Source organism: Bos indicus, chromosome 12 (genome assembly GCF_029378745.1).
Source record: "Bos indicus isolate NIAB-ARS_2022 breed Sahiwal x Tharparkar chromosome 12, NIAB-ARS_B.indTharparkar_mat_pri_1.0, whole genome shotgun sequence".
Lineage (NCBI taxonomy): Eukaryota > Metazoa > Chordata > Mammalia > Artiodactyla > Bovidae > Bos > Bos indicus.
The window spans coordinates 18,697,164-18,712,418 of NC_091771.1; the positions used below are offsets into that span (position 1 = coordinate 18,697,164).

A 15,255-nucleotide genomic window follows, 5' to 3' on the forward strand; every position below is an offset into this window, starting at 1 on the left:
GATGTTCACAACCTGCTGCATCCACGCACATTAATATCAGAGCCTTAGTAGCTTTCTAAACAAGAGCCCTAAAAATAACTCTTGTTTAGAAGCAGGTGCTTGCTTGGTAAACATATCTACTGTTTTCTATCTATATACAGCTTGATTTAGTGCTAAAGATAGATTCTAACCATAGTATGATAGTCATTCTTCATCCTTTTCCTACTTGATATGCTTGTCACTGATACATCTGAATGCTTAGCAAGTCTGATTATAGAAATTTTTAGTTACCTGTACACAGATAAATGAAATTACCCGTAATTCTGAATCATCCTTAGACCCCTGATTTTAATAGTCTACTTCATCCAGCCTTAAAAAGGAATAATAAATTTTCAAGGAAAAGAAAGGCCCCTAAAGCAGTGAATAATAATTACCTTGATCTTTTTTCTTTAATCTCCTACTTCATTCTTTTCCCAAATTACAGTTGTCACACACTTCTAATGCCCAGGATTAGTGTTAGAGTCCATACTTTCAAGGACCTTTCAGTTACACTAAGAAAAATATATGATTAAAAAAACACATACAATCAAATTACAGTCGACTAACTCAGTTCAGTTCCAAGACTGTATAGGCTTGTGTTGATTGCCAGCCTCATGTGAATAAAAATTATCAGGTGTTTTGTAACCTTAACAAATAAGCATCGCTTATTAATAGGGTGACCTTATGTCCCATTTTGTCTAGGACAATCCCAGTTTATTCCTCTCATCTTGATGTCTAACTGGTTTAACATTTGTTCCAGACTTTTCATTTTTTAACAGAGTATAATTAATAGTTGCATTAAAATAAGCTCTGATGTATATGATCGGCCATCATTTTGTGTTGCCAGTTTCTGCCATGATCTCCTCTAAGCAGCTTGTCTATCTCTTGTTTTTACTTTAACCTGTGATTATACTTAAAGGCAACTAGAATAAACCATTTTTCTTTTCGTGACCCCTGTCAGAAGCAGGTGAAGCATGGCAGTTAAGGTACCTAGTAGTAGAGCAGAGTGGTCTTTGATAAGGAGGGCTAAGGACAGAACTCCTTCCAGTCTCCTGCCGGTGGCCACAGCAGTATGTGTTGCTCATGCCCCTGATGGCCACTTGGTGTCACCAGGCCTCCAGTAACCCTCTGCAAACATTGAGGCAGTGTTGAGAAAATAAAAACCATGAGCCTTTTGTTTGTTAAAATTGTCATATAATCAGGTACAAAAGGGAAAATGAAAAATGTATTCACCACTGCACCTGTAGTTGAGGATAGTGAGGGGATAGAGCCAAATCTTGTTAGGAGGGTACTGAAGACAGACCTCATGCTTCCCAGGTGGCGCTGGTGGTAAACCAGACAGGAAAAGAAGTACGTCAAGGCTGCATATTGTCACCCTGCTTATTTAACTTACATGCAGAGTACATCATGAGAAACGCTGGGCTGGAGGAAGCACAAGCTAGAATCAAGATTGCTGGGAGAAATATCAGTAACCTCAGATATGCAGATAACACCACCCTTACAGCAGAAAGTGAAGAAGAACTAAAGAGCCTCTTGATGAAAGTGAAAGAGGAGAATGAAAAAGTTGACTTAAAGCTCAACATTCAGAAAAGTAAGATCATGGAATCCGGTCACATCACTTCATGGCAGATAGATGGGGAAACAGTGGCTGACTTTATTTTGGGGGGCTCCAAAATCACTGCAGATTTTGATTGCAGCCGTGAAATTAAAAGATGCTTACTCCTTGTAAGAAAAGTTATGATCAGCCTAGACAGCATATTAAAAAGCAGAGACATTACTTTGTCAACAAAGGTCTATCTAGTCAAGGCTGTGGTTTTTCCAATAGTCATGTATGGATGTGAGAATTGGACTATAAAGAAAGCTGAGCGCTGAAGAATTGATGCTTTTGAACTGTGGTGTTGGAGAAGACTCTTGAGAGTCCCTTGGACTGCAAGGAGATCCAACCAGTCCATCCTAAAGGAGACGAGTCCTGGGTGTTCATTGGCAGGACTGATGTTGAAGCTGAAACTCCAATACTTTGGCCACCTGATGCAAAAAACTGACTCATTTGAAAAGACCCTGATGCTGGGAAAGATTGAGGGCAGGAGGAGAAGGGGACGACAGAGGATGAGATGGCTGGATGGTATCACCAACTCAATGGACATGAGTTTGGGTGGACTCTGGGAGTTGGTGATGGACAGGGAGGCCTGGTGTGCTGCGGTTCATGGGGTCGCAAAGAGTCGGACACGACTGAGCGACTGAACTGAACTGAACTGAAGCAGACCCCAGTAGAGGAGGAAGTGGAGATCAGATCAAGACTAGAAGGGGGGAGATAGCTTTAATACAGTGTGAAAGGACAATGATTCTTCTGAAAATAGAAGAGGTGAGAAGAGTTTGTAAACAACATTGAAAGAGTTCAATTTTATGCTGAGGTATGTAGTTGAGGTTGAATTGGGGGACATCCTTAAAGAGTGGTGGGGATCTCTGATAATCCCTGTAGAAAACAGCATATAAGTTTATTAGCCAGGAATAAATTCATGAAAGGATTCCTGAGCAGTGCTGATGGCTGAGTTAAGGTTGGATATAATTAAATTCATAAACATGCCAGCCCACATAACATTTGATTTCTATAGTTCAGGTCTATGAGAAAATAATTAAATCTGGTTTATTAAAATTGGTGAAGGCAAGGTAAAAGGAAGACATGGATGGGAAAAAAGATCAGGCCATGAAGACACAGGTGGATCAGGAGAAACAGGAGATCACTATGAGGAAGACCTGATGTCGTAGAAGAAAGACAACTTGTGAGGTGATAGATACAGTGACCAGAGACTGAAACATGAAAGTTTTAACATTTCAAAGATGAGATCCTGTAGTGGAACTCTAAGTGATAAATTCTAAGATATATCATTGAACATGCATTACTCAAAACAGAAGAGTTCAAGAAAGGTATAAGTTAGGTTTTCTTGGACACGGAAGTCGTCTTGCTCATGGGCAAGAGCTGGGAAAAACACTGTGAACATGGTGCGGAAGTTCTCAATAAATGACAGCAGTGAGAAGGGGCAGAGGGTGGTGTGTTACCCTGTATTACTATGGCATGATCTCAAGGGAAAAGAAACTGAAGCATGAAACAGTAACAGCAGTGGCGCTGGGAAGCAGCCCTCCGGGTGTCTGGAGCCTGCCTCAGGAGAGAATGAGAAGCCACTGCTCCCACCAGCTACTGGAAAAGCTGTCCTGGAGGCGAGCTGGGTTTCATTTAAAGAAAGCCCATGAGCAGGTGTTCTGTGAAAAGGTTGAGGATCTAGGGGAATTTATAACAAGGAAGATGTTCCAGTGAGCACAATGGGAAGAAATGAGAAGATCATCCGTTAAAGAAAGAGTCAAGAAACGGAAACACAGCTGTGTGAGAACATGAGCCAAAATGAGGAAGTGGGCTGCCGGGACTTGCTTTTTGTTTAGGGGCTAAAGATCAGAGGCATGGTTGGATTTACTGGGAGCCTGAATCCAACATTTATGAGAAGATTCTGTTGAGACCAGAAGACTTTTAGGTATTAAGCTATGCTCTTCAGGGCAGCTTTGCCTTTTAGTGAGACTTAGAAGGTAATAATTATCCTTCCCCACTAGTGAGAATGATACTTCAGTGTCTTATCTCCTCTGAAATGTCTGGCATCTATTTATTGAAACCTCCAGGCTATCCCTTGCCAGTTCTTTTCCAGCTTTTTGGAAGACTGAGTCTTTGAACATGGTTTATATATGTTTAAAATATTGCCTTATTGTTAAAATGATCGTGGCTTTGCCTCATTGTGTGCTCTTGGCAAGTTACTTAATTGCATTCTGCTTCAATTCCCTTACCTATAAGTGATGCCTATTTCAATTATTGTGAGGATTGAGTTAACACATGTAGAACATTGAATAGTACCCTGTCCATTATTACTTTCTCAAACGTGTGTGTGTGTGTTCAGTCATGTCTGACTGCGACCCTGTGGACTGTAGCCCGCCAGGCTCCTCTGTCTATGGAATTTTCCAGGCAAGAATACTGGAGCAGGTTGCCATTTCCTACTTCAGGGTGTCTTCCTGACCCAGGGATTGAACCCATGTCTCATTTGTCTCCTGCATTAGCAGGCAGATTCTTTATCACTGAGCCACCTGGGAAGCCCCATAGTGACCATTCTTATAATAATAACTATCATTTATTAAGTGGTGCCAGCCAGTGTACTTGGTACTTTAAATTTATCTAGTTTGATTCTCACAACAATGCTATGAAGTTGATTGTTTTAACCATTTTATAGAAGGAAACTGAGTCTCAGAGAAGAGCAGTAAATTGCCTTGCTAATAAACATTGATGCTGTTACTAAAACTTACATCTTTTGATGCCAAAATCCACTTTCTTTCCACTGTTCAATTTATTACAAATCACATTCATTATCATTACCTGTATATTTGTATTAGCTATAAATAAATTTCCTTAACTACACAGCACCATAAAGTAATGAAAAGCCCTCCAAAGTTCTTACAGTCTTATTCCCCTCTCTTATAACTGAACATTTAGTCTTCTTCCTGGTCTCTACACATGCTTGAGTAAAGTAAGCCCCAATCATGACCTGTCTTTTCAGATTTCATGAGCATGAGTGAGAATACCATCTACCAAGTATCTGTATTAGTGTCCAGGTTAAACCTTTAGAAACAACAAGAAAAAATCAGAAGAAAAGAAAGTAAAACCAGTAATAAAAAAAAAAAAAAGGTAGTGTTTATTAACTTGAGATGTTAAATGCCAGTCTGAAGTAGAAATCCCATGCTTAAGGAACAAGTTGATCAAGCCTGTATTCTGTATATAATTCTTTTGTGTACTGTGGGCTTTCCTTAAGGGTTGCCCACAATACACACAAGAATTTTAAGGGATGAGTATGGAGAGTGCATCAAGTTACACAAGGACATTTAGGAGTGAATCTTCTAAATAAGTGTTATATGTGTCCTAAAATTTATAAATGAAAAGCAGCCGGCTGGGGTAATAAAATTTGAATTAGTAGATAGTGTGTAGGGCTTTCCAGGTGGCTCTAATGGTAAAGAACCCATCTGCCAATGCAGGTAGACTAATGAGACGCTAGTTCGATCCCTGGGTTGGGAGGATCCCCGGGAGAAGGGCGTGGCAACCCACTCCAGTATTCTTGCCGGTAGAATCCCATGGACAGAGGAGCAGAACAGGCTGCAATCCATAGGGTCGCAGAGTCGGACATGGCAGAAGCGACTTAGCACACAGGCCTATTAGTTATAAGAGGAAACTGAGAACAAAGGGAATTATTTTACATCAGATATCTATGTTTCCATGAATATCTTGATGAGCTTTTGAGTTGGTTCATAAAGCAGTCTGAAAAATTTCAAATTCGGGGCAGAATCAGTAGAAATCTTTTAATCATTTACTGTATGCCAAACACTGCCAGAGGGAACGCTTGCTTTCCCCCCCCCCCCCTTCCTTTTCCGCGGGTCACTGCAGGTCACGTGGTCAGTGTCACGTGACTCGGTCAAAGGATCTTTTCCTCGTAGCTTTGCAAAAAAAAAAAAAAAGCAGCAGCCGCGGTTCTCCAATTAAAGCTGTTAACGTGTACTACGCTGTTTCCTTGTTGGATTTTCTTGTTCTCTGCTGCTACTGTAAAAACAAAATGAGTGGTAAGATTTACTGGTTTTGAACCTTCTGCTTTTATTTAAAAACGTAGCAAGTATTGTATTACTCTGAAGTCATGCCGTGTGTTTTTTCAATAGATGCCAGATCTGTCTCTGTAAAAATTTTACATTGTGGCCATGTAGTTATAAAAAGATTAGACTCTGTTTAGAGCTGGGTTGATTTTATATTCCACAGAATATTCCTTTCCAGAGCCTTTACTAGGATTTTCTTTTTACAACTAAAATCTGCAAATTGGCATCAGATTATTTGGAAGCCATTGTGAAAGCTTGCTTGTGAGAGAATGTGTGGCACGTCAGCAGCCCGTTGCATGTTAAGAATTTGAACCCAGACAGATCTGTCGTTTTGTTTTGTTTTTTAATCAAATGTCTGCTAATGTCTGCTAATAAAGAAAAAATTTAAAAAGAGTTGACATTTTACTAGATGAAATACCGTCTTTACTAAATCATTGATGGCAATTTTTAAGGAATTGAGGCTTCTCAAATTTCTTAAGGCAATTGGTAAATAGAGTTGTTTACTCTTATGCAAGATTTTAGAAAAGGAAATATGCCCTTAAAAATCAATAGGTATATGATTTGTGGTAGATTTTGCTCAAATCGTATATATTATTAAGGAGTTCCTTGATGGATCTACAGTGGTTCAGATACAGCTACTCTCCTGCCAGATGTGTGTTTAATGGTACAGTCTGTAACAGACTTAGCTTCTCTGGGACAGGAGCTCCGTCACTGCCCTTAATCAAGAGTTTGTAGTTAATCTTTTCATACCTCCTAAATTAAAAAGTATTGTTGGAACTAAGGAGGTGATGGAACTGCATCATCAAGTAGGTTTTGAAGTTTTGCTGCTATAGACAGGAATAGCAACAGAAATGGTGCTGTAAATATTGTAGTTCTAAGCAACAAAATAAATACCTGCATTTATTTTGTTCATACAATGGGAGTTTTATAGGTTGTGTTGCATGTTACTTCACACCAGTATTTTAGATATTAAATAATGCTATACATGAAGTGTGTGTGTTTTTTGTTGTGTTTTGTTTTATTTTTTTAAGAAAAAAATATAACCTTGTACCATTTTCCCTCAGGGTTAGAAAATTCACTTGCTAAAGTGAAAAGATTACTTCATAGGGATATGAGTTAATGATTATTCCTGGACTGCAACTAGTTATGGGTTTACTGCTGGTTTATTTGAGATTAGGTTTGTTTTGAGCTCTGTTCAGTAATCACACTTAGATATAATTAAAGAATAAAGTAGAATTTTGTACTACTAAATTATAAACACTTAGCAGCTTTCAAAGTATATTATGGTTTGAATTGCAACTACTTAGTGTTTATATATTCATATCTTTCGTGAAAGAAGAGCAACCCAAAGCAGTTATGTAGTTTTATAAGTTTAAATGTAATTGGTAATAATTTATTTTTTACTCTGATGGCTAAAAAACAAAAGCTTGTTCTGATAACTTGAAATAGGGATTAAACTTGACCACATATGCAAGGAACCAGTCTCTGGCACATACAGTAGAAACACAATAAAGTAATTTCCTTTATTAAGATTATAGATAATAGTTTTCAGTGAATTCTGTTTCTGGTTCTCAGCTAAATTTCACACATTGTGAATAATCTCTAAGCCAGACCTCAGGATTCAGAAAGCTAGCTTGCTATAGTTTCTATAAATTAGCTAACAGAAGTAAACTAGCATAACTTTAAAACTGCTGTCATTTCTTGAGTCCAGCATATAGAAGTTGAAAGGTGAGTTTTGGATGAAGCCTCTCTTGCCTAGAGGTGTAAAGCACTTCCCAAGTATTGTTTAGTAAATTTACAGGTAATGTTGACTTAGATGTAGAAAAATTTTGTTTTTGTTTTCCAAGGATATGAAAATAAAGAAGGCCTTACTTGTTCTTAGAAGCATCAGAGCATATTTCTTAAAGCTCATTACATCAGTTGCTAAAAAATACATAATACTTCAGTGTTTACTAAATACATAGTAGAAATATATCCTTAGATATGAAACAACTTTTTAAAAAGTTGTTGGGAAAGGATATTACTATAAAAATGAAATGTAGAATAAGACAAGCTGAGTTTTCTTTTTTTTAAAAGGACTTTTCAGTGTAAGAAACAAAAAAGGTGTCTTTGGGTAAATACTCGTATATTCCATTTTTGTAACGTTCTCAAGCCCCTAAAGGCATGACTTAACGCATTACAGGGTTAAAAGAGATTTTTAACCCTAAGAAAACAAGTTCCAAATTTCTAACTATTTCCTCTTACTGCTGCTTCCTCTTGACTTTTTCTTGATTTTTCGTATTGTTTTTTCAAATTTTGCCTTTTGTATTTTTCATTGATTTTATATGCAAAGTTTGGTTTGATTTTCCAGTGGGTCATTGTTTCTTAATTTGCACAATTTGCACAGGAATTACCTGGGACATTTGTAAGTACACTGATTCAAGATCCACACTGCAAGCATACTAAACAAGAATCTCTAGCTCCCTGACCAGGGATTGAACCCGCAGCCCCTGCAATGGAAGTGCAGAGTCCTAACCACTAGACTGCCAGAGAAGGTGTGCTTTAAAAATCTCCCCAGGTGACTGTTATGATCACCAGGCAGGTTTGAAAAACACAACTGTAGGTAAAGAGCAGTCAGTGCCCTTTACAAGATAAACATTTCTATTTTAGCAGGCGAATCATCTGAATTTCCTTTCATGGTTATACACTATTAGTTTAAGGGTTTAGTTTAAAATGAAGAATTCAAAATGTAATTCAAATTGCTTTCCATTTTTGCTTGTTAAGTAACCCAGGATTAATACATGATTTCTGTGATCTGTTCAGGTCCTGCTCAGGTTCCAATGATGTCCCCAAATGGTTCTGTGCCTCCGATTTATGTGCCTCCTGGCTATGCCCCACAGGTATGTTTTGTGTTACTTTTGTCTATATGTGTGTGTGTGAGTGATTGTAACGTTACTATTTAATGCAAACAAAATTTAGGTGCCAAAGCTTATTACCCAGTATAGTATATCTTTGGTAAATCTATTTCAAATATTTTAGCACATTCAGTGCTATTTGGAAAGGAGGAAAAATTAAGTTAATAGCACTCATCATTTGGCCTTGTCTTTGGGTGTTGAATTATAATAAAGAATTAATTTTAGAGTTTTTTCTCCTTGGATATATGAATAATATAATTAATATCATAAGGTTTAAAGGCACCCATGCTAACATTTTAAAATTAACCATTTACTTAAAAGTAATCCAAGCCAGTGCGTCCAACTTCTTTTTTACACTTGTTCACAGGTGCCCATGATCATTGCATGGCACATTCTGGTCTGTACAAGAGAATTTAGACCTGTAGACCTACAACCCTAAGGGCTAAGGGGATCAGTATTACCACACACCTGTAGCTCTTTCTTACATACAAGTTGAAAAGCTCTGACTTAGCTTACTTATTTGCACAGGCAAACTTAGTAAAACTGTAAAGTCTATAGATGTCAATATCTGCTACTGAGATCCTACGTAGTCAGCACTCATTGCTTCAAAAGCTTTTTGGAAATAGCCAGTTTCTTATCCTAGCACTGAATTTATACTTGAAAATTTTTTTAAGATGTATTTATTTATTTAAATTATGGCTGTGCTGGGTCCTCGTTGCTGCACGCAGGCTTTCTCGAGTTGCGGTGAGTGGGGCTGCTGCTCGCTGCCATGTGCGGGCTTCTCCTTGCAGTGGCTTCTCCTGGTGCCGCTCCCGGGCTCCAGGGGCACAGGCTTCAGTAGTTGCAGCACACAGGCTGCATGCGCTGTCCCGCAGCATGTGGGATCTTCCCAGACCAGGGATTGAACCCATGTTCCCTGCATTATAATAAGGCAGAATCTTAGTAGAATATATTAATATATTAAATAATGTATATATGATTATATTAAATATATAATAATTATATTAAGATATATCTTAATATAATAAGACAGATTCTTAACCACTGAGCCACCAGCGAAGCCCCTATACTTGGACTTTTCTTCAGAAAATTCCTCTCTTATATCCTCCCTGATTATGCCAAAATACTGGTGGGCTATTGTGGTAGTTTCACTGGCCACTATGTGACGCCTACCCCACTATATGAATGACAGCAAAAGAGGACCATGATGCTGGGGAGAATGAAAATAGTATGAGAATTAGAGTCAAAAAGCTGGATCCATATCATGTTTAAAACCCTTGCTGGCTGCATGGCCTTGGACAGATTAACTTCCTTGAGCCTCAGTGTCCTCACTGTAAGATAAGATGATAACATATATGAGATAACATAGTTGAAAGTGAAGAAAGAAATGGCAGCTCACTCCAGTATTCTTGCCTGGAAAATCCCATGGACAGAGGAGCCTGGCGGTCTACAGTCCATGGGTTCGCAGAGTCAGGCACAACTGAGTAACTGATACTTTCACTTTCTTTCATATTTGAAAGTACTTTGTAAGCTTTCCAGAAGAATAATCCGCTCATTATTTCTGCTTTTGTTTAGCACACTGACTCCTTAGCCTGCCTGCCTTTTTTATCCTACTAAATCTACTCTCTGGTATACACTACACCAAAGCCTTCTTCCAGCATAATCCTCTTTGACCTCTAAACATTTGTTAAAAACATAGTCATGTATAGATGGGAGAGTTGGACCAAAAAGAAGACTGAGCACTCAAGAATTGATGCTTTTGAACTGTGTTGTTGAAGAAGACTCTTGAAAGTCCCTTGGACTGCAAGGAGATCCAACCAGTCAATCCTAAAGGAAATCAATCCTGAATATTCATTGGAAGGACTGATGCTGAAGCTCCAATACTTTGGCCACCTGATGTGAAGAACTGACTCATTAGAAAAGACCCTGATGCTGAGAAAGATTGAAGGCAGGAGGAGAAGGGGACGACAGAGGATGAGATGGTTGGATGGCATCACTAACTCAATGGACACGAGTTTGAGCAAGCTCTGGGAGATGGTGAAGGATAGGGAGGCCTGGTGTGCTGCAGTCCATGGGGTTGCAAAGAGTCCAACACGACTGAGTGAGTGAACAGCAACAGTCCTCTTTGACCTCTGAACATTTGACTCTTCCCTGGTGGCTCAGTGGTAAAAGAGTACGCCTGCCAATGCAAGAGCCTTGGGTTTGATCCCTGGGTCAGGAAGATCCCCTGGAGAAGGAAATGGCAACCCACTCCAATATTCTTGCCTGGGAAATCCCATGGACAGAGGAGCCTGGCGGGCTACAGTCTGTAGGGTCACAAGGAATTGTACACTACTTAGCAACTAAACAACATTCATATGATTTACCCCGGATTACCCCAGATTTTCTTGAAGTAATGCTATCCTGATTCTTCCTACTTCTCTGTTTACTCCTTTTCAGACCTTTCTCCATCTCCCTAAAGAGGATTACATAGTTTTTTCTCTCTAGCATAGCTCAGTTTAACAAACATGTTGAATGGCATCATGTGCCAAGCTCTGTATTGGGTGCTAGTGACATAAAGATGATTAAGACATTATTCAAAGGCAGTTGTAGGAATTCTGCTGTTCTCTCAGCTAACAGTACCTTTCATTTTTATGGCAAATTTCTACTCTTCTCAATTCACTCAGTTATGACCTTCTAGAATTAACTTTCCTTGAACCTTTTCACATGCCTTTCTGTTTGGGTTCTCATAGCACATTATGTATATCCCTCTTTTAACAAATTTTTCACATTGTTTAGTTAATAAATTCTCTTTCCTGAGAAGAGAAGATTATGAATTCATACAGTTCCTGTATTTAACAGTAGTCAACAGATATGCATTGAGTGCTCTTACATGTTAGGGACTCTCAGTGCTTGAATAAAAAGAGGCAAGGACCTCTGTACTTCTGTAGTTTACATTCTGTGGGAAAAAGGAAACAATAAGCATAATAAATGGGTAAATTGTATAATGTATTAGGTGGTGAGTAAAATGGGGGGAAAAGAAATAAAACGGAGCTAGTTACATTTTAAGATAGGGTTGTCAGACTAGGCATCATTGGAAAGATGCCTTTGAACTAAGTCCTGAAGGACATTTGGGAGTTAGCCATGCATTTATTCAGGGAAAGAGGATTCTGGGAACAGAAACAGCTGGTGCAAAAGGCCTAAGATGAGAGCATGCTTGGGAACAAGGGGGCCGTTGCGGCTGGACTGAGTCCTTAAGGCACAATTATAGTAAACATGAGGTCAGAGAGATAGTAAGACTAGATCATACAGAATTCTCATTCATCTTTATTTCCTCAGTGCTGAGTACAGTGCCTGTCATGTATTAAGGGCTCAATAAATACTAGTAAATCAATCAAATGGTCATCCAAGTTAAGATTCTGTATCTTTTTTAAAATTTATTTTGCCATGCCACACAACATGTGGAATCTTGGTTCTCCAACCAGGGATTAAACCTACACCCCCTGCATTGGAAGCACAGTGTTAACCCCTGGACCACCAGGGAAGTCTGAAGTGCTGTATTTTTAGGGCAAGAGCCACTAAAATAATCTTCCTATATAACTTCTTGAATTTGTTCACTTCTGTGCTCATTAGTTGGCTTGTCCACTCAGTGCGGTCTAGATTTCTTGACACATAAGGCCTTAACATGGTTCTGTTCTGGTTTGTCTCTGTACCCTTCTTTTGATAAATGTAATCACCTATCTATTTTTTCAGCCAAACATGACTACTCATATGCTCACTTGATGTTCTTCTTTCTCCATGACTTTCTTAATGCTGTTATCTGGGAAATGTTATTCATTCCCTCATTTCTGCCTTTTGAAATTCTACCCATCTTTGAGAACCTAGATCAAGTTATTTGTACCATTCTTTAGTTACATATACGTACCTGATACTATAATTGTGTGTCTATATATTCTCCTTAAATGGGATTTTAATTTCCTTGAGTGTATGGAGGTACCTTTTATTATTTTTGTTCTGTAGTAACTCAAATACAGTATGTATTTCATAAATATTTGTCAAATAAGTGAATGAACTTTAACAGTAATCATTGTCTCTAGGAAATGTACCATTTTTAAGCACACAGTGGTAATCCAAAGACAAAAATCTATTCTCATCATTATTGAAATAATTTAAGTACCTAGTGTGTAAGAATGAATTCTAACATTTTGACATCACCTTTGAAGTACAACCCCTATTGCCTGACATACACAATTTCTCATGTTAGAAAATACTTACCAAGAGCCAAGTTCTCGGCACAGCTAAGAGCTTGGTAATTGTCCAAAATTTGATGCATAAGCAAACATAATTATATTAGCAAAAATAAAGCTGGGAGTTGAACCAAACATTAAGACATATGGATGGCTGTTATAAGGTGCATGTTGTATTCGGCTCAGTGGGAACTAAGGAGCACACACACTAAATCCAGGAATAGCTGTCATCTGCAGTCTCTTTCTAGACTTCTGTACACTGTTCTCCCCTTGGGGCAGCAGTTTAATCAACTCCATCCCTGCCTTCTGTGTATCTGTTGCTGAAGGCCAGTGGTCGAAGGAGGGTCAAGTAATGTTTTTGCTATCAGATCAGATCAGTTGCTCAGTCGTGTCCGACTCTTTGCGACCCCATGAATCGCAGCACGCCAGGCCTCCCTGTCCATCACCAACTCCCGGAGTTCACTCAGACTCACGTCCATCGAGTCAGTGATGCCATCCAGCCATCTCATCCTCTGTCGTCCCCTTCTCCTCCTGCCCCCAATCTCTCCCAGCAATGTTTTTTGCTATACCATCATGTAATTCAGTACATACACTAACAGGATTCAGCAAATGTAAATATCCTAAAACATTTGGTCAGACAAGCAAGGACTGCAAAAACTAAAATCCAGTATGGCAGAAACTAACACAATGTTGTAAGGCAGTTATCCTCCAATTAAAAATAAATAATTTTAAAAAATGAAATCCAATGTTGGGACTCTCTAGCTCTACCACTGAGGAAGTAATCATGCTACAAACCAAAGAGCATATTGAGGCCGAAAAATTAAAGATTCAAAAGATAATAATCTTAGATGAAGATCAAGATTTAACAAAGTACTTAAGTAGAAATGAAGAAATCATGATTTACCCAGGATAAATCAACCTTCAAATTTTTTGTTTGTATGAATGCCATCAAGTTTAGAAGCACTTATCAATAATTCACATATATTTTAACTTGATTTTTGAGAATAACAGACAGGGTATTATATGTTAGGTAATTTGGGGATTCATTGGTTTTGTTTTTCTCATTTGCAATTTGCAAAGCCCAAAGTTGCTGTTAAAATTGCCAATTTTGTTATACTTTCTTTGCTTCTTTTATCTAAGAGTTCTATAATATTGTTAATTTATATTTGTACCTTATTTCTCTGATACTTCAGCATTCTATGTAGCTGTAATGAAAATAGTCAGTCTTAATTTTTTAGTTGCATATCTTTTGTTATTGGATCAGAAAAATGGATCATCATTTTTAAAAAATTTTTATTAACCATCAGGTACTTGCAATATGATGGGGAAGCCTAAAGTTAATTAAAATTTTATGCATAAAGTAGTCCTGGGTGTTCATTGGAAGGACTGATGTTGAAGCTGAAACTCCAATACTTTGGCCACCTGATGTGAAGAGCTGACTCATTGGAAAAGACCCTGATGCTGGGAAAGATTGAGAGCAGGAGGAGAAGGGGACGACAGAGGATGAGATAGTTGGATGGCATCACTGACTCGATCGACATGGGTTTGGGTGGACTCCAGGAGTTGGTGATGGACAGGGAGGCCTGGTGTGCTGCAGTTCATGGGGTCACAAAGAATCAGACATGACAGCGACTGAACTGAACTGAAAATGTAATTGTTCACCAGAAGCTTAAATGTCAAGGAATATTAATTTTGCAAGCAAGCCAATGGGAAATGTATTTAGCGATAAAGAACAAATAGAGTTGTACATTTTCTGATCATTATTATATGGAAAACTTGGAAAACATGTAAAAGGGTAGGGGAAAAATTCCATTGAGTGTTATAACCCAGAGACACTCTCTGTAAACATTTAGTATGTTTCCCCTTAGCCTTTTCTCTAATTACAGACATAATTTTAGACATAACCTTAAGGAACTTGATTATTACAGTTTAACAAATAAGAAAGGGAAATTTATGAGTGATTTGACATACTGCATAGAGACAGAAATATGTGCCAGCTGAACTCAGACACCAAAGGGAGAAACAGTACAGTAAACAAAAACAGTGAAAACAAATGATGACACAGAAAGCATATGGTGACAGGTGTAGAAGGAACTTAGTTTCCTGGCAAATAATAACAACTTGTAGTCCCTAAGGGCATTGCAGCTCAGAATAACACTTGATATTTTAGTGATGAAGTTAATGAATTATCAAGAAAATAATGTAGACTTAACCTGAATGGGACTCCTGAAAGGTAATACCAAAAGTTCCTTCCTTCTGCCTTTCTGTAATGGCTCCTTGTTTTTTATGGAATGTGGGTTGTTATGGTGATGAGAGGGTACCTAACAGGGAGGGGATTGTAGATCTCATAATATGGGGAAAGGGCCTGTGTCAGCGTCATGAAAAGTTTCAGATTACTCCTTTGAGCTGGACTTGGTATTTCACTGAGCCTTTATGTCAGCACACAGCAA

At 38.4% G+C, this 15,255-nt stretch overlaps 1 protein-coding gene across 8 annotated transcripts in view; it reads left to right on the forward strand.

The window, feature by feature from the left end:
- Positions 1-15,255, forward strand: part of FNDC3A (fibronectin type III domain containing 3A) — a 112,906-nt gene that overhangs the window by 55,525 nt on the left and 42,126 nt on the right. For 7 of the 8 annotated variants that reach the window (XM_019971291.2, XM_070800093.1, XM_070800096.1 and 4 more), the window contains one exon: positions 8,488-8,564. In XM_019971291.2, the coding sequence (XP_019826850.2) occupies positions 8,488-8,564 (77 nt within the window). Of the gene's footprint in view, positions 1-5,509; positions 5,659-8,487; positions 8,565-15,255 lie in introns of those variants that run through there. The other variant, XM_019971288.2, reaches the window with a different exon arrangement.